The 19,258-nt window shown below is 39.9% G+C and overlaps 1 protein-coding gene across 3 annotated transcripts in view; it reads left to right on the top strand.

The window, feature by feature from the left end:
- Positions 1 to 6,431, top strand: part of PDE7B (phosphodiesterase 7B) — a 169,379-nt gene extending 162,948 nt beyond the window's left edge. For all 3 annotated transcript variants that reach the window (XM_051614723.1, XM_051614724.1, XM_051614722.1), the window contains 3 exons: positions 1,722 to 1,818; positions 4,057 to 4,137; positions 4,686 to 6,431. In XM_051614723.1, the coding sequence (XP_051470683.1) occupies positions 1,722 to 1,818; positions 4,057 to 4,137; positions 4,686 to 4,903 (396 nt within the window). In that variant the 3' untranslated portion in view covers positions 4,904 to 6,431. The remainder of the gene's footprint in view (positions 1 to 1,721; positions 1,819 to 4,056; positions 4,138 to 4,685) is intronic.
- The last annotated feature ends 12,827 nt before the right edge of the window (positions 6,432 to 19,258 follow it).

The following is a 19,258-nucleotide window of genomic DNA, read 5'->3' as shown; positions in this document are numbered from 1 at the left end:
ATAAGCTATTAATTTCCTTTCCAGACCACTGCTTCTCTTGCCAGGTAATGCTTCAATTATAGTCTCTTTTCTGGCAAATGTCACTTCACTGGTGTTATTTCCTAGTACTGTGCAGGAGGGCCCCCTTGTTGGTGTTCTTTCCAAGACAGCCTGGCATCAGGTGCCCAAGTCCTGTTCCTGTGATGGATGTTCAGAAACTGCCTCAGCAGAGACAGCTGTTGCCATGGCAGCAGGTGCTTCTCTTGTGGCTCTGCCCAGCTAATGAGGAAACCATGCTTTATTTAAAAATCAAATAGGTTCAGATTGGTTCTTCCAGCAAAGCTGCAGTCATTAACAGGCTCTTCAGAATAAACGTCTGCCTATTAAAGCATTATTGTGATTAAAGTAGCTACATGTACATGGTTCTCTGGAGAAATGACGTTAATTTCGCTCTTAAATACATAAAGGAGTTTAAGAACTCATCATTTATAAAACAAACATCTACATGTTACCACTTTGTCGAGGTTATAGGAAAGGTGACAGTTGCAAGGAAAGAACTACTCGTGTTAGTTCTTCCCCCTCCAGCAGCATGGGAAATATAGGAATCTACTCACCTGTCCTCCATCAAACATGCTTTCTGTCAGATTCCTGCATGGGCCATGCTGGGCAGGGTGATGGGCTTATTGTATTTCTGGCCAAGATTAGGCAGGAAAGTTGTGCAGAATTCAAAGGCAGAGGGATTATAGACCTCAACTATGGCAAAAAGGTTCTTAAGCGTTTTGTGGAAGATAGGAAGTAGGGCACAGACATGGTGAGATTTACTTACCTGGTGGATTAGTTGTGGAAGAAAAAGAAGTAAAAGTATCAAGGAATCTTGATTGATTGGGATAAGTTAAAGAACGTTTGAAAGGTCCTTTTAAATAGACAGTAACGTTAAAGCTAAGAAATTTAATTCAGAAAGAAAAGTGACTTAGAGGCTTTCCTCCTCCAGTTTACAGGTCTGAATTTATACAGGAAACATTTCTTATGTTTTCCTCCTGGATGCCAGCATCCTTTCTGACCTCTGTCAGGCTGACTGTGTACAGTCTGTGAAGAAACAAGGCACATGACATCTTGTTCCAAGGCAATGAGACAGACTATTACATGGTTTACTTTTTTGAAGCAGTTACTTGATTTTAAAAACCTCTTGCCCTCCTGTACTGCTTCCCCTGCAAAGCACTTCAAAAGTACTAGTTAACTAAGTGAAACCAAGCTGGGATGGTGTGGAAAGCTCTTGAGCTTAGCTTTGTAAACAAAAAGATGAAGTGTGACTGAAGTGAGATGCAAGGTCACTCCCTGAGACCGCAGAGAAATTATGCCCAAATACACCAGCTTGGCTCTTCTCTTCTGTGTCATCAGCCATGGATGTTGAGCCAGGCAGTCAGCAGGAGCCAGCCGGAGGCTTTTGTTAGCTTATTGCTTGCAAGGAATATCCAAAAAGACTTTGCAGCCTTGGAATTTGGCCCTCCTCTTGTTCTCACTACAGTTAAGCAGAGGGCTGAATGGAAGTTTTGTTTGCAGCTTAAATAAGTGCTCTTTCCTCAGGAGGCATATTTGGGTGAGGCTGAGTCTCTAAAAGGTGATCTTAACCCTTTCCAGCATCACTGGTGAGGGTTGCGAGTTTCATGACTGCAGATTTACTGCTGAAGCACTGCTAGGCAGAACCTTCTTTCCTCACGGGTCCTTTTCCCCTTTGCTTCCAGATTGCCCTCAAGTGCGCTGACATCTGCAACCCCTGCCGGCTCTGGGACCTGAGCAGGCAGTGGAGCGAGCGGGTCTGCGAGGAGTTTTACCGGCAAGGTCAGCCCCTCGTGCGCGGCTCTCCCCTTTCCCCTCGGCTCTCCAGGCCACTTAGGTGGCGAGACAGAGGCAGTATTCAGCCTACGCCTGGGCCCTAAAGCCTCCCTCAAGAACGAGCTGCTGAACAGACGCTCTGCCTCATTTGAGAAGTGGGAAGGGACAGAAGAGCAGCGAGTGTTTCTTTGCCCTGGCTGCTCTGGTAGCAGCCTCAGGCAGGAGGGAGGGCTCTGCTGTGCCTCAGTGCTTGCGTTTGGCTGGAGACCTCCTGGCTGGATTCTTCTCTGAGAACCCTCCAGTCACCCTTAGCTCTACTGAGCTGGAATGGTGCCAGGGCCACACTGCACCAAACCCTGCCGCTGTCCTCTGAATTCTGTCTGGCTTTTCACGCTCCTACTGCAGCTCTGACGGCTGCCTTAGCCTCCCTGCTTCCCAAATATGACACATTCTTCTGGGCACAAATGCAAAGAAAGGGTTCAAACGCAGTTCCCAGCACACCAAGCTCTTCTAACACTGTTGAAAGGGCCAAAGTAGGCAAGCCAAAGCTCAGCTAGAACCTATTGCATATGTTTTCAAACCCCTGAAGAGAATGCAGTCAGGCAGGGTTGGTTTTTTTTAAACATAATAATTACACCACTTGGCTCTATCTGCATAGGCAAGGTCATGCTGTGCTACAACACAGGGTGCAGCAGAGTTTAATCACTGCTAAATTCTTTGTTTGGAGCATCCTGAGAGCTGAAGGCAAGTGGTACAGACAGTGGGAGAGCACACAGTGAAGTTCTAAATTCATTTAGAATTCTGCACTACAAAAGTAAAGGCACATTTGAGCTGGTACCAAGTGCAGTTAATTCATAACAAGGCCAAATAGGTAATCAGGTTAATTTTCAGCCAGTGTCAGCTTAAGCTGGTGAAATGTCTTTGATGCTTTTGAAGTGACATAAGTAACTTGCCAGGTGCAGGTTTATTCAGCCAGCATAGTCAAGGCATAATCAATATCAACTCATGAGGGCACTAGTTGTGTGATACCTCACCTTTGTGTATTGAAGGACCATGCTGAGTAAGACAGCACTCAACCCTTATAAATATAAACTTTTTCCCCAAGACTTATTAGTGTAATATCTAAAATATGCCTCTGACAGGGGACACTGAAGCATATGAAAACAGTTAGAAATGTAACAGGGAGAAAAAGAATGCTTCTTGTGGGAGAATATACAGAAAGTGAGGTCTTACTGACACTAGTGGCTGTGTAATCCTGGTAAGTGATACAAAAAACAATATTAAATAGCATGTATTCAGATAGCATTATCACTTTAAAATGTTATTGTAGACCTCTCTATCCCCTCACACAAAATGCTGGGGCTTGAAGCTTTTTTTTTTTGTCACTAAGTTTTACATTTGAAAATCATAGCTCTCATTTTCTGATTTTTAACTATAGATGAGGTAAATACTATAATTAGTACCTTGTTTAATCTTCCTTCTGGAAGGCATGCAAAGTTTCTCTGCTGTCTCAAGTCAGTTTTGTCCAGGTGACTCTTTGGGGACTTCCTGGACCACCCAGGAAATTAGTGATACAAGTTCAGTGCAGCAGCATAGGCATAGTCCTGAGACCCAGCTACACCATTGTAATAAGACAAACTTTTAATTTCGTCCTTTTCCACATTTATAACTTGAACTCCATAGCCCTTGACACATGAACACATGTTGCCTGAGCTCTTGCTCTGGCTCTTACTAGTTTGTTAGAGCAGACACAGCTGTGGACTGCCAGGCTCCACCACACTGCCTTTTAACAGCCATTTCCAAAATCATAGAGTAGCCACTCATCCTACAGTACTAATGGAGGTGCCTTTCTTCTAAAATACATATTCTGCTTTTTTCTTGTAGACAGATACTTGAACACTGAGTAAATGAACTAAAATATCCTAAAAATCTTTCATGTGAGAGGATCTGTTTTAAAAATTAAGGTCTACAGAACATTGAAGTGCTTAGATCTAATGTTCATTCAGAAGTCACCTTTCCGTAGAGAGATTTTTTTGTGGTATACATACAGATGTCCAGAAAATGAAAGTATTTAGACATTTAACATGGTTGTCATTGGTGCAAGATTCCAGGTATTCAAATCCACACAGTTTCAGTCACTGTAAGAGTCTGTCATAGATATGGAGAAGAAAGACAAATGGTAGCAAATTATTTTCTCCTTTTCTTTTCTTTTCTTTTTTATTTTTATTTTCCCCCTCTTTGCAGGTGACCTGGAACAAAAATTTGAACTGGAAATTAGCCCCCTTTGTAATCAGCAGAAGGATACAATACCAAGCATACAGATTGGTAAGTGTTGGTTTCATTCTCTTCTCCCCATGTTTATCTCAATATGGCACAAGCTGAAAGAGAAATTTTCTTTTTTTCCCCACAATCTAGTTGTTTTACCAGTAAGAACTGCAAGTACCTTAAGAGTCACTATTTACATTCTAAATAAAAAGGTTCAAAAAGAAACCTATCCAAGCCAAATGTTCAAGAGAAAGAGGAGTCATTGCACAGGGATTAAAAGGGGTCATTCTAATACCTGTGGAGGAGAATCGCAGCCAACGCATGCGAGCACACACCAGTTACTTTCTAGTCTGAAACCTCCTCAGAGAGGGATGCTGTCTCTCACAGATTTTACTGTCACACACACAGACAGAGCCACATCTTGTCATGTGTGCTGGTGAAAAGCTGTGCCTTTCAAAAAGAGCTGATGGCTGCATGAGGGTTTATTGTTATTTCTCTTCAGGGTTTTTGCCAGTTACGTTGCTGTATTCTCTCAAGGCACTTGATGGGGCAGTGCACTCAGGGAATGAACGTGTTCCTCACCTGCTGTCCTTGGTGTGTTTCCCCAGGGTTCATGACGTACATCGTAGAGCCACTCTTTGAGAGGTGGGCCCAGTTCACAGGCGATACCCCCCTGTCTGCAAACATGCTAAACCATCTCAGGAGGAACAAGGCCAAGTGGAGGAGTTTGCTCCACAAGCAACACAGCAGTAGTAGGAGCAATGACCACTCAGGTCAAGTGACTGGCAGCCAAGAACAGACTTTAAATGAAGAAGAGACTCCTTAGTGGCAGCTTTGCACTTCTTTTCCTTATAGCACTGCTATCTCTGTCTTGATCACAGCAGCAAACAAAAGCCCGAGGAGCCAGGAGCCTGTCGTCGAGACCGTGGAAAGGGAAGAAATGGCAAAGCAGAAGCTGTAAGGGTCCTCGCAAACAAGCCCTCAGCTCTGCTGGATCCCTTTCTGGATCTCCTTCCCGTTGCTCTCCCCTCTCTTCATTCTGCACATGCCTAGTGCCATTTGTCACTTCTGCTAATGAACTGCCTGAACGCAGAGGCCCTGTCAGCGTGCTGAGGCTGGGCCAGTCATGGCTGCTCTGAGGCAGGGAGGGTTCCTGAGAGAACAGGGGAGATGGAAGCACTCTTGGTTACACCTTTGTTTACCACGAGTCATACTGTGACATACGTATATAGGCCCAGAGCACCACAGGCTTCCCAGGCTGGCAGCTGGGCTGCACATTGAACCACCAGCATCTTCAGCATCAGAGGACACCGAGGGAGACAGCACTCGCAGAGGGCAGAAAGTCTGGTTATTTTAGTAACTAAAACCTTTTTAACTTTTGTATTCTGTGCACTAAACAACAGATCTAGAAACCTTGGACTGAAGTTACGCTCCATATACACAACTCCAGTGTAACGAGGCTCATTTTGGTAATCATTTTTATGCCACTTTGGATAAAAGACAGGCATCTTCTCACTGCAAGGCACAGTATTCCCTTGCAAATGTAAGGGAAGGTGTTGTATAGTCTAAACCTTTGAAACACGAACAGCTCTATCTTTTGAGTACTGTTTCAAGTAACATGTTTATATTCATATGTGTACATTTTCTGTAAATACAAAGCGCTACTGATTCCCATGCCAAAATACTGGAGTACTGTGGGATTGCTACCTGTAAAAACATTGGCACTGTGAACAGAATACTGTTAGTTTTAATACAAGAGAAAGCATTTGTAAATATGGTATAGAGTTTATTAATATACACCATTGTTTGTGGATAAAAGCCTTAACTACTAGCATCCTTCATCTTCTGATAGCTGCCAAAATCATATGATCACAAGACACAATTCTGAACTGCCTTTCCACTATCCAAGGTGTATCAAAGGTCATAAAGGAATGAAGTCTGTCAGGATAACTTCTTGAAAACTTCAAACACATTCCATATGGGTCCATGTTATTAGTCCATGGCACCTTTCACATTCGGTCTAGGCAAATGCTTCACAGAGCCTGAAGTTTTAAGTTTGACAAAATAAAAACCAAAACCCACAGCAACACAACATCATTTAAACAGTTCAACCCAAGCACCATTTATTCAAGTGTGAATTTTTATTAAATAGCTTAGTGATCTACAAAGCACGACATTCTAATAGCTCTGGAGTCCAATTGTTTTCTTGAGTGATGTTGCAGTGTAGCTTATTTTTTTCCCCACATTCCCACCTTAGCCATAATCAAAATGCATTTGTGTTTTTATTTTCACACCAAAAAAAGAAATAAAAAATAAAAAAATATTAAGCTGACTTTTAGATCAGTCTCGATGAAGGAAGAAAAAAATGTATTGTAGTCAGACTGTTAAGAAAAATCCTCTTGACTATAGTAGTAGCTGAGGAATTTTCTGTGGTCTCATGTTTGTGAAAGATACATGGCCTTCTCTGTGCCATAAACAGCTTCAGTTCAGCAAGTCTTTAGAAACCTTTACTTAAGCTTCTATCATTTAAATGAGATTGTATTCCAAAGCACTGCTAGATGGCACCTTTGCCCCCAGAAAAATTAAGTGCATTCAGGTAAACTGTAGCGTTCTTGTAAACCCTCAGTACATCAAATCTGCATATCTGTTTTCCAAAAGAACATAGTTAGATGTGAATACCTGGGAGAGGCCAAGTTGGTGTTTGAGAAAGATAGTATTTACTCATAAACACGCAAGGAGAGATATAATAGAGTTTTTCTCAATTACATGGAAGGTTGATTAGACAAAGTGTTCATGATCGTAAGGTGAACAACGTGTTTAACGGAAAATAGAAAGCCTTTTATTACAGAATGTTTTACTCTGCTAATTCATTGGACGTGTATCTTTAGAGAAACAGACTGAAACCAAGTGAAGTAGGAAGGTGGAAATCACTATGAGGACACGAAGAATCCAGTGTTTTTCTCCTCTGCTGTTCTGTAAGCTATAAGTTGTTGAAAACATTCTTCTTCCTTGCTCTTCTAAATGTGACTCACATTTTAGAAAGAACGAGCAAAGAGAGAGAGTTGTAGTAGAAAAAAAATTATTTCTAACTACAGGACATAAAGGTCTTTTTAACGACCTGATGGTGGGGGCAGGAGTATCACCATTTTGCAGCTCTTTAGGTGTATTATTCCTTCTGACAGATTCAGAACAGTTATTAGGACATTACAAGAGCAGTGTAATGTGTTGCTTAGGAGCACTAAAGTACAAAAAAAAAGGGATATAATTTCCCTTGTTTTTTTTTCTTTTTACTAAGAAATTGAAGCCATTTTCCATCTAGTTCAAATAATTATTATTTTATATTCTGAATTTTACTTCAACCCAGTGTCTAGCAGCATAAAAAGCTCTTGACAGATACATTGTTGAGCTGTATCTGAGGAGCTTCCAGAAGATAGGTCCAATAGGAAGGCTTGGGTACAAATCAAGTCTGTTATAGTTACAATAAAACTGTTACAATAAAACCAAGACCTTTTCTGTAAATAGAGCCTACAAGGTCCTTTACAAGTCTGCTCTTACCAAGTTAAAATTCACCAATTTCAACTCTTAAAGTGAACAGTTGGTAGGGTTTTTTGGTGCACTGAACATACTTGCTTGATTTCAGTCATCTTGTCTAATGAAACAAGGCTTGAAATAGGTTGAGGGTGGCTCCAGAAATGCATCTGTACTCATGAGCCAAACCCAGTACTCAAGCTTGGGTCTGGGCCAGTTTGCCTCAGGTGCCCTAGACAAAAGTATGCTGAAAAGTCAGGCTCTGGCAGCAGATGCCTGGCAGCCAAAGTCACTGGGGTCTGTAAGGCATTTGATTTCTCTTAGAAGAAAATCTGTATCTGATACAGCCAATCCAACAGCACCAGTGCCCAGTGTATGTGGTTGTGATATATACTTGGTATTATCTAGTTTGGAGAACTTTTCTGTACTGGGATTTGTTGCCAGGATGCCAACAGAATGCTAGACGCACAGAATAGAACATCTATGCAGATGATACAGATTTTTATCTTGCTAGCCCTTTTAGCCACTTCACAGAAAGCCCTTGGAAATTATTTTTCTTTCTTATTGGGCCAGTGCAGCTAAAACATACTGAAGTTTTAAAACTGAAATAAGTTTTTCATATAAGGAAAGAATCAGGAGCTTAAAACACTTTGTTGCCGCACAAATAAAATTAATTTGATTAAAACCTAGTTTATTTAAGTGTAGATTTTATATCATCAAAGAGGCAACTTTTGCATAAATAACAATAATAAAGTGGTGATAAGTTAAACTTTTAGGCTGGTTAAAATAATGCATACATATGCATTTAATTAAGAAAATATTTTTACCTACCTTTAGATTTTGAAGGGTCAAATGTTCCAGCCACCAAAAAGGGGAGAAAAGGATTTCTGAAAATGTGTTCCTTTGAAATACAGAAAGAGAGAGAGGAGTAGCTGAGATTAAGTAGAATCTGTGGAGAAAAAAAAAAACCACATGATCTGCAGTTGTATCTAACCTAATCTAAAACTTAAGTCAATTATTTTTATATAAACATGGTTTTTATGAAGAAACTCCAAGCCTCCCCAAACAATCAGTGAGAAGGCTGCTACTACAGGACATGAGTTAAGCCCATTTCACACTGCACAGCTCTCTCACCAGCTTTGCCAATCTGCCATTGAAATTTCTATTACAAGTTTCCAACAAAACAGAGTCAGACTGCATATCTAGTCCTTCCAAATGGACTCTCCTAGAAAAGGAGAAACATGCAAGTAATTTTATTTTCAGGTATCAGTTGGAGAACGAGTCATTATTTACAGCCTTATATTTTAAGTAACTCAGCTGAATTGTCCATTAAGTACTCCCATTGCCCTCCTGACACCACCATCCCCCACTCATGGCCCACAAAAATCAATACTTAAATTTGAATAAAGATCCTGCAAATCTGAAAAAAGCCACACCAAAACACAGAAACCCAAGGCAAGCTTCATAACATGAATATGTATCCAAATTACTTTGATTGGTGCAAACTATTCTTCTATTGTTTGTTTCTATAATCCAATATTTTAGGTACATAAAACTTTAAGTGCAGAGCATAAGTTTGACTTGGATGTAAAATATATTCTGCTTATCTTTGAATTCAAGATTGTATATGTCATGTTAATTGTAAAGCATTTTATGTATACATATTCACATATCTTATACAACTCTATGGGCCAAACACTGGTCCCACCAACTTCACTGGGATCAAGAATCAGCCCCCATATGTGCGTATATATGCCATATGCATCATTCTGAAAGGAAGCACTAGATTGTGTGAAAATGCTGTGACTGCTATGCAGTGATGCCAAGAGATTTAACTGTATCTTTTTTAACATACTGCTGTAAGTATTCATCATGTCAAAGAATGACAACTAATAAAAAAAAAAAAAAAAAAGAAGAATGAAGTGTGGAAAGTTCTTTGGTAGGGCCAGTGGATGGAAAGCACTGGTTTGGCAAGGCAGCAGAAGTCCTGCTGTGTCTGTCCTCCCACTGCCTCTCTCTCCATACCAACAAAATAATCCCTTTCCTAGTGCACTGAGTAGAGCTTTTCTCTAAATTTGCCCATAGGAATAACCAGCAAGAAAAGCATTTCCAGATCTTCCAACCATATAGTAGAAAGATTTTCAAAGGCCAGAGAGAGTGTTTCCCTGTGTAAGTAAAGAAGAGGGAATTGTCTGTTATTACTGTTTCAGTACAAGTAACTAGTTCTGCTTAGTGTCCTTGGTCAGTTTTAATCTGCTTTCTCCTTTCTCCGTTGCAGACAACGTGCAACATGGCAGAGGCATGTGAATTGCAACTGAAAATAAGGGCAATATTGACTTTCTGCAGCAATGAGTATTTCTAAGTGAGAAATACCTGTCATCACTGATGGGCTGCTGCCCCTGCAGGGACTCTTCTTGACTTTGATACATTTCCAAAGGCAGAGTTTACTTGTACCTCAAAGACTTCAGTAACAACACATAGTTTGTGCAGAGCAACTGCTACAACTGAATATAAGAGCTGGAAATAGGTTTGGTTTCAGTGTTATTTAGCCAATATTTTAAATGCACTTTCTTAAACAAAACACCCTTCAGAATCATAACAAAAGGTGTTTTTGTGGGTCCCTCAGATGCAAGCTGAACTGCAGAATGGATTCTAGACTGGAACCTGTTGGAGATCTGTCCTATATATGTGTGGAATTGTGATGGTTCCTCCAGGAGAAGTTTTACACAGTCAGCACTGGAAAAACCACTCACAGTCTCCCCCAGTGGAGACAGCAGTGTTATTTTCAAGAACAGCTAAGTCCAGTACACATCCTTACCCTGCACAGGCATTATCCATATGGGTGTTGATGTTTAATGGTTCAAAACACATCATGTTGACTAGTGCATTGAACTGAATCACTGAACTTAACAGCAAAAGAAAAATTAATCATACATCCTTTTTTTTTTTGTCCTGGACAGAGTTAACTGTGGTTTTACAGCTTGGGTAGAGAATCTGGGAAACATAACTATTCATTAAGAAAAGAAGCAATACAATATGCATGTTACAAATAATTATTTAGGTGACAGACATCTTTCCCCTGAAGGTGAGGAAAGCAGGGTCTCTCCAGTGTCCAACACAGTCCAATCCTCCAAGCTAACATGGGTGTAGTTCCAAAATGTGCTGGTTTCAGCAACAAGATAGGTTTATGGTGTTCCCACTCCTATGCCTCTTGATCTTTTGGTGATGCTGTGGACAGTACAGTCTCCAGCAGATATTTAGGGGCAGACAGACAGAAAATGCAATCATAGAATAAAGAAAAGGCTTATATTGGTTCTGCCACTAAAACAAATGGATCACCTTTACTATATTCTGGGCTAGTTTGGGTCTCTGGAAGAGTTTTACTAAACATTGTGACACAGATCCATCCACAACAACTGAATTTTGCTACCAGCAGCACTGTTTCCTAAAAGCTAGGCAGGACCACGTAGACCTAAACACACAAGGAAATGAGCATCACAAGGGCAGATAAATTTCATGTCAGACAATTGTATGTTAATAGACTTTGGAGACAAGAGGTGAATCCTGTACTCTACAGGTCTCTAAATGTGTTGTAATAGATTAGGAAGGGGATCTGAGTGTCATAAGAAGTTGTAACTAAAATGGTGTACCAGAATTCATACAAACAGGGAGATCAGTTCTATGCCATAATTTTCATACTAATCATCCCTCTCTAGAAAGTGCAAGTACAAGAGTAGGAAGTGCAAAGAAGGGTGGCAAAAAGCAATTGGAATCACTAAAAACCTCCAGAAAGGACAGAGCAGGAGGAAAGACTGTAGTTTTGTTATTATCACCTATAAAAAAATTAACATTTGGGCAGAATGAGAGCTTCTGTTTTCCTTGAATCAAAACATAGGGAAAGCAAAGCAACACATGGAAGTTGCTGCTACAAGAATACATTAATCACATAGCAAAACTTAAAAGAAGATTGAACAGCTATATGAACAAGAAAACACATGGTTACAAAGTAATATTACTAGAATCATCATCTTCAAGAAAATATACCCTAAGACTTAAATTAACCTTTTGTTTAGAATGACACTTCTATGAGCTACTCATGCAGGTCAGCAGCTGTTACATTTGAAAGCCAGAGTTCATTCATATGTGCAGAGGATTCTTATGAGCTTATCTCATACATAAGCATATTTATGGAATAAATATAGCCACCCAAAAAAATAAATAAATCAGGAGCTACAGCTACACCTGTACTTGATGCCCAGCCTCATTTCTGCAACAGGACCTACCAAGATCTGGAAGCAAACCTTGGGCTAGTCACTTCAGCCAGTCAAAATCCAAAGAAAACAGGAAGGACTGGAACGTATGGTAGATTCAGAGACAGATTCAACAAGAAAGATGAAGTATTGTCCTAAAGACCACTTGTTTGTATCTTTCATGTTTTGCCGTGGATAAATATTTTTCAATTCAATCTCTAAGGGAAAGGGGGGAGGGTCATATCATCAACTGAGAGACCAGAACACAAGGGGCATTACTTTGTTTAACGTGTATTGTTTTGGTGGGATGAAGTTCCATGTACATGACTACTTCTGGGATGCTGGCACTGCTTTCTGTGGTACCTATGCACAAGACATTTCCCCTCTGTAACAAAACAGTCAATACCACCAGTTCTGCCATTACTGCATTAAACATTAAGGAGTGGCCATTTGCACTGTGTGCACAGGAGTGCCTTTTGTCAGCACTAAGGCCTAATTCACATGCACGTGTGTCTGCTGACTGCTCCCACTCCGGCATTAAAGGGAAACCTTCCTCAACAATGCTGCTCCCTGAAGACTACCAGTGGAAAGACAAACCTTAAACAAACTAAGAAACATAATTAAGTCAGTGGTAATGTTGGATAGGTAGCTTCAGCTACTCAAAACAGCTGACATTGGCACACTGTGTGCTTTAGATGTGAACGAAAGTTTTAACATAGCAGATACACTTCCTATATTTACCTTAATTGTAGATACAAAGATAATACACACAAAAAAGATACTACCTGAAGATATTAGTGGATTGAAGTGAAGAAACCTTGATAAGCTCCATAGTCTGCTTCCTTCTGCACTCGATCCTCCCATTCCTCCATGCTTGCTGTATGAGGAGTCATGTCTGGAGAAGACTAAAACTGATTATCAAGCCCCCATTTTTATTTTCTTAGATCTCTTGCCCACCATGCAGCCCTAATTACAGTCAGCTTCCCAAAGACACCAACTAGTCACAATCAAGACAAATACAATTTTCTTTGGGGAAGCATGGTATTTATTTAGTATGTTCCACATCATATGTTATGTTCTTTAAGGAGCAGAGTGACTTCCTCCCTGCTCCCAAAAGAGAGGAGAAATTCTTCCTTCTCTGAGATTCCCTGGATTGGTCTGGAACTGAGAAAGGTCAAAGACTACAGGATATTTCATATAAGGGATCCATAGCAAGAAGCTCACAGCTCAGTTGGAGAATGCAGCAAGTAAATAACATTCTTGTGAGGCTTTGCTGTCACCTTGCCATGAGAGGGGCCTAGGAGCCTTCACTGCAACTTAAAAGGTGCTAAGTGGAAGCAAGCGATCACATGCAAGGGCACAGCAGGCAGAGGAAGAGTTACTTAAAACCCCCTTTTTATTTTCTGTCTTTGGTTATTTCTCAATTCTCCCTAGCTATAACTGTGGAGGATTTATTGTAATAAAACTGCCTTTTTGATTTCAAGAGAAACATTTTCCTAAGGCTCAGATCAGCTTCAATTCCTGCCACATTTCTTATTAAGCACATTTTACAACAGTATGAAACCTAATTTCTTTTTAAAGAGATTTTCAGTTTCCCAGTTTTAAGGAGTCATAGTTAAATATTCTACCATTAATGTTTGCTGAAGAAGGAATGAAGGAAAAGTGTCTGGACTCCAGCTGTTTTTTGCCAAATCCTTTACCTGCCCAAGACCTAAGCATATCAGCAATACAACCTGGCATCACAAACAGCCTTCATTTCCCTTCTGAGCAGTTGCACTACTTGGGCCCACATGTTTGCAGGTTTTGAAATATAAACCACTAGCAAAATTATCTGGCATGTTGACTATTGCCACCCAACAGTCACATTGTACATTAAATGCTAGCTAAAGGTGGAATTTATTTATTGGCACTGTGGTCACACTTTTGAGCACTCTAGTTCTAGACGAGGGCCTAACAAGGACACCAATACTGCTCCTATCACAACTCTGCACAACAGAAATAATTTCATAACAGATTCATGTCACTTCAAAGCTCAAGAAGAAAATCACTGCAGATCCTGTAGAGAGCTAGATGGGAAAGGGCAATATTTAATTTAAAGTAGATAAGCTACTTCAGTTTTGTGGAAAAAAGGTAATTAATCAGCTATAAGAAGTACCTGAAAAGAAACTGCACCTGTTGCTGGATTTTTTGGGAAAGAGTTTACTCCTTCACCAGTTCTTTCTTTCTGGTACCTCAGTGTCATTAACTTAAAGGGAGAGCTTACATCATCACTCCTGAGTTACTTGACAGCTTCAAGTTTTGGCTGTGGTTGTTATACTGCTCTCAGGGACATCTTATATAATAATGCAGATGTCATTTTTCAGCTGGCACAGCGTATCTACAAACTTAAATTTTATGGAGTTCCATGAAAGTATGGAGTCTTCTTAAAGCTCTGAATATCAGCAAGGAGTCTGCACCTTCAAGAAAAACACAGGCTCCTCCGACTGAGGAAGTAAAAGTACTTTAGCAATGTAAAAGTAAAATAAAAATTTTCAGTCAATGCTTATCTCTTTGTTAGAGAACCTATCATGAATACATTCAAAAATAAACATACTTCAGAACTTCTCTATGGAAAACATCAGGGGGAGAGAAGGAAGTCAGCATTGTCAAAGGGTGACTCAGCCAAGAAAAATCTCTTAGGAAGTGCATCTGATTAATATATCTTGAGACCTAAGCTTTTACATCTACAAGGCCTCCATCACCTAGATATCAGAAGTTGTTGGTTTAGTTAGTTCAACTGTAGTTGGTTCACTGCAAAACTAACTTTGGGTTCTACTATAGAGAATGAGTCACCACTCTGCATTGTGGAGGTCGTGTTCATCATTGAAAGAACTCTCCTTTAAATTACTCTAGTTTCAACTTCCTGCTACAGTGCTATGTTTCTCTCCATCACATAAAGGCTTTTAGCACCTTCCCCCCCTTATTTTCATGTGTTCACAGACAAATCAGGCCTCTGCAAACAGATTTTCTGTTTCTGCAAGAATACAGTAGCAAAACCTAAAAATTTGAACAAAACTCTTTATCGTTTTCCAACTGATTGTACTAGAATGTACTCAGTTTCTGAAGACCTAGTGTATTATGGCATTATCATGGCTTTGTGCCATCGTTCCCATCTTCATTATTTTTTATGAGGTAATTTTTGGTTTTAATTATCCACAAATTTTTCACTTCTTTCATTACTAAAAATACAAAACTGCATTAACCTAGAACCATTCCCTATGACCCTAGAGGAAATACTTCTGTCCTGGTTTGAGCCAGGATGAAGCTATTTTTCCTTTTACTGATTTTTTTCCTTCAGTAAGCTTTCTTTTAACTAGTAGCAAAGTGTCCCAGCTTGGGCTGATAGCAGCTGGAATGTTATTCTAACTGCTGGGTCTTCAAGGTCACATCTTTACTCTGCCAGCTCAGACACTACGTAGGAGGCTGAATTAGACAGACAGCAAAACTGGCCAGAGATATTCCATTCCATAGATCTACGTAAGCTCAGAGGAAGGTCAGAGATCACAGAAGACAACTTCCTTCCTGCTTCTTCTTCCCTTCTCTTCCATCCGTGGCCGGTGTCCAGGGAGGACTCCGTCCATCCAGCACCACTGACTCCCAGGCTCGAGCTCTCCTGACCCTCCTCACTCTGTGCTCTCTCCTGCAGTGCTCCAAGACTTCTCAGGACTGTTCGCAGCCCAGGAGATGCTGTGAGAGTTGCGGGGGGTGTGGGGAGGTGAGAGGCTTTTGCACATATCTGAACATATTTATATATAATTGTATATATTTTCTTATATCATTACTGTTTGATTAAAGCTGGGTAGTTTAGTTTTCAATGTAGCCAAGTCTCTCTCTCTCTCCTTCCCCCGCTGGGTGGGAGGGGGAGGGGATCGAGAGCGTTGTTGTCGGACCGAGTCAAACAGTGACAACTTCCTTTCAGTGATTCATGTTATCTGCCAGTTAATCAGTTCAACATCCATTTAACATATACTTTGTTGATAATTTCAATGTTGTATTTTAATTTACAGTGATCTATTGCAACTATTTTTGTCAAAGATTATTTAAAAGATCTGTTTACCAATACAGTCACCTGAGATCACTCCTGTCATCTCAGTATTTCCAAATCTGCAGTATCATCCTATCATACAAATTTTTTGTCTAGGGTTGATACATGCTAATTGATCTATAGTCATCTGGTTTACCCCACTTTTATTAAAAAGAAAACTATGCACCACAATAATTTTCTGAATTTCTGTGTTACTCTGAGGTTTATTCAAAGTGAACATAAAAGGCCAGATATGTCCTTCAGCCAACTTCTTTAGGTTTCACAGATTCAAATGGTTAACCATCTGCAGTTTAAAGCTTTCTTCTAGCAAGCAGAGTTTAACTTATTCCTCCACTAGATAATTACTTTTGTAGTAATGAGTGCTCCTGCTTTTTTGTTGTTGTTGTTGTTGTTAAGTAAATACTTCTCACTTTTCCAAAAATCTATGGAATTCGTGAGACTTAAATTTTTGTTTAAGCAATGGAACAGCAATAAGTTCCAAATGAAAGCACCAGTGAACATCACCAGGTGTAGTGCTCATGAACCTCAACTGGTTCCAGCTCAGCTGTTGTGGCTTTTTGTGCTCAGTCAAGGTCTGGCCGTGTACCACTTTCTTCAAAGCTGCACTGAGTCTTCACTGGGAGGGAGACACATATGCTGGAGCGTGAGAAAGGGCTTAGTCCTATATTCAAGGTGCAACAACCTTTCTCCATGGCTTTTATGACACTGGGGAGGTTGGGGGTGGCAAGAAGGGGAGTACAGTGAAGGAAAAGATTGTGAGTTTGTACAGATGTGTAGAAATAGCCCAAGTTTCTGCAGGTTCCCCAGGGAACTACTAGCTTAGAAGACTGTTAACATGCTCTTCTCCTAGCAACAGCACCAATAGCTTACAAAGCATGAAGCAGGATCTCCTGAATTCTGTTTATTTTGATTGCCTTATGTTAATGTTTCTTTCTTTTATTTGTGACCTCAACATTTTAACTTGACATCAAAAATCATTATATTACTGACAAACTAAGTTGTAGAGCATATTGTTTGGTATATTCTTCAAATGTTAATAAAAAGCCTATGCCACCACTGAGAAATAATAAATGGACTGAAGATTTATTAGAAATTTTGGAAAAAAAAAAAAAAGAAAAAGAAAAAAAAAAGACCCTGCTGAAACCTAACAAGCAAAACCTGAATATTATTTATATACATGCAGTCAGTGCATATGAGAGGGACAGAAGATGCAAGAAGCAAATACAACCAGTTCAAAGACATACGAGTGGTCAAAAAGGTAGATAAGGAAGAAGGCTTGTTGATAAAGCCCACATTTCATCTGATTCAAATCAAAGTACAGCTTCAAACTAGCTATTTTTACTACTTCAAAATAATTACTTCCAGATTCCTTTCCCACATGCCATGCTGGTAAAGCAGCTCCTAACTTGAATGAAATCAAAAACAAGAACATTGAGCTTGACCTCTATTCAGAAACACTTCCTCAAGGGCAAGGAGAGTGCACAACAAAAACAACCTGGCTTATCAAGCCTGCCCCAGTAGGTGACAGTCAAACATAGTGTGTAAGTCAAGCAATACACCTACTGGAAAAAGCATACAGGAAAAAGGTGACTGAAATACCAGCCAGACAAAATAAGCAACAAACAACAGAACAGGCATGCAAAAATGCACCACTCTAAATGGCACAAAAACCACCCCCTCACTTCAGTATTAGAACTCAGCCACCCTCACTGACCTATACTGCTATTTCAGACCTTTTAACACAAATGCCTACAGGTCTCACTATCAAAAAAACAAGCCAAATACCCCATAAGGTGACCTTTAAAGTGACCATGCATCAGAGAAACATAAGACAACAGTAATACATGAAGAAACTAAATCTAAGCTACTCCTCCTTTCTACTAGCAGGTGTTGCTCAGTGGCAACTCCTGCCCAGCAAATACTGCTGCTGTTTTATGGGCTGAGACTAAAGAGTAGGATCAATCAATCTAGTTTAACTTTCCCCATTAAGTATAATGCAGAGTACTAAAGAGGAAGCAGAAACGGTAAGAGCAAGTGCAGAAGTTCTGCCCAGTTCAAGGTGATAGGATGGGTAAGACATTTATTTAAAGTAAAGCCCTAAGTTCCACTCCAGCAGTTCTAATGGAAGCTGCAGCAAAGCAGAAAGCAGGACTGAGGTCGAACTTTGCCCAGCCCTTCAATCATAGATTTACTTAGCTGTATAAATGCACCTAAACTCATTCAAATAATTGCTTAAAGAACCAAGAATGTGCATGCTTACAGGAGCAGAGTATAATATTTCATCTGAGAGAAAAATGGCAAATTTTATGCCAGATGGTCACTTGGACTTTTAACCAGTAAGTGGCAGCATATTTGCACTTGTATAACCTAGAAGTTATTTACACAAATCCCTGCAATTTCATGGCAATACTCATTAACTGTGCACTGCACCACAAGCAGAATTTTTCTCCAATAGTCATTTTACACGAGCTATGAGAGGATATTTCCTCAGGAGAAGCTTACTGCCAGAGTAAGCTCTTCTCTAACTCACGACATAAAAACTTCTGTCTGTGCTCCTAGATGTTCAATGTTTAGGAAAATTAAGTCGCAGATACATTTTGTGAATAAATGCATAGATTAGCTGTTGACTTTTTACTAAGCCAAATATATATAAATACATATATTACACCACTAACTTAGAAGCATACACCTTTAAAATGTAGTGAGTAGCACTAAGGAGAAAAATATATGAAGAGATTAACATTTTGCTGTTAGACTTGACGATGCAAAATTACTTTTAAATTCAAGATTTACAACATAGACCTGGAATAACACTGCTCTCTTGTGGTTAAATAGTTCATCTGCAGAATGTATCAACCATTTATATCTATTATTTTTGAAATATATTTCAAATACATTTTTTGCTGATTTAAGGGTTTACTTCAACCAGTGCCAACTCCAGCCCTCCACACTGTGCTGCTACCTCTCTACTGCCTAGAGAATCTAGGCTCCTGCTTTTGGTTCTCTCACCCATTGAAATAAAATGCCTAAATAAGGCTTAAACAAGAATTATAAATGCTTCCATCCCAATAACAATCAAAATGAGTGTTTGAACACTCCTGCTTATCTACATAAATTATCTGCTTCTAAAGTCTCCTTCAGCCCTCCAGGCAAACAGCCTGAATAAAAACATACACAGAAATCAAAATGTAAAGAGGACTAGAAACACAGCTGGAACAAAAGCACCACATTGTTTTTCTTTCAACATGCAAAAAAAATTAATCACATTTCCGTTGCAGGAGAGATCCTGCTCACAGGACTTCTGGGAAAAAATCCATTT

Source organism: Apus apus, chromosome 3 (genome assembly GCF_020740795.1).
Source record: "Apus apus isolate bApuApu2 chromosome 3, bApuApu2.pri.cur, whole genome shotgun sequence".
Classification (NCBI taxonomy): Eukaryota; Metazoa; Chordata; class Aves; order Apodiformes; family Apodidae; genus Apus; species Apus apus.
Note: the sequence above shows the minus strand (reverse complement) of the source record. Positions and strands in the feature narration are given on the sequence as shown.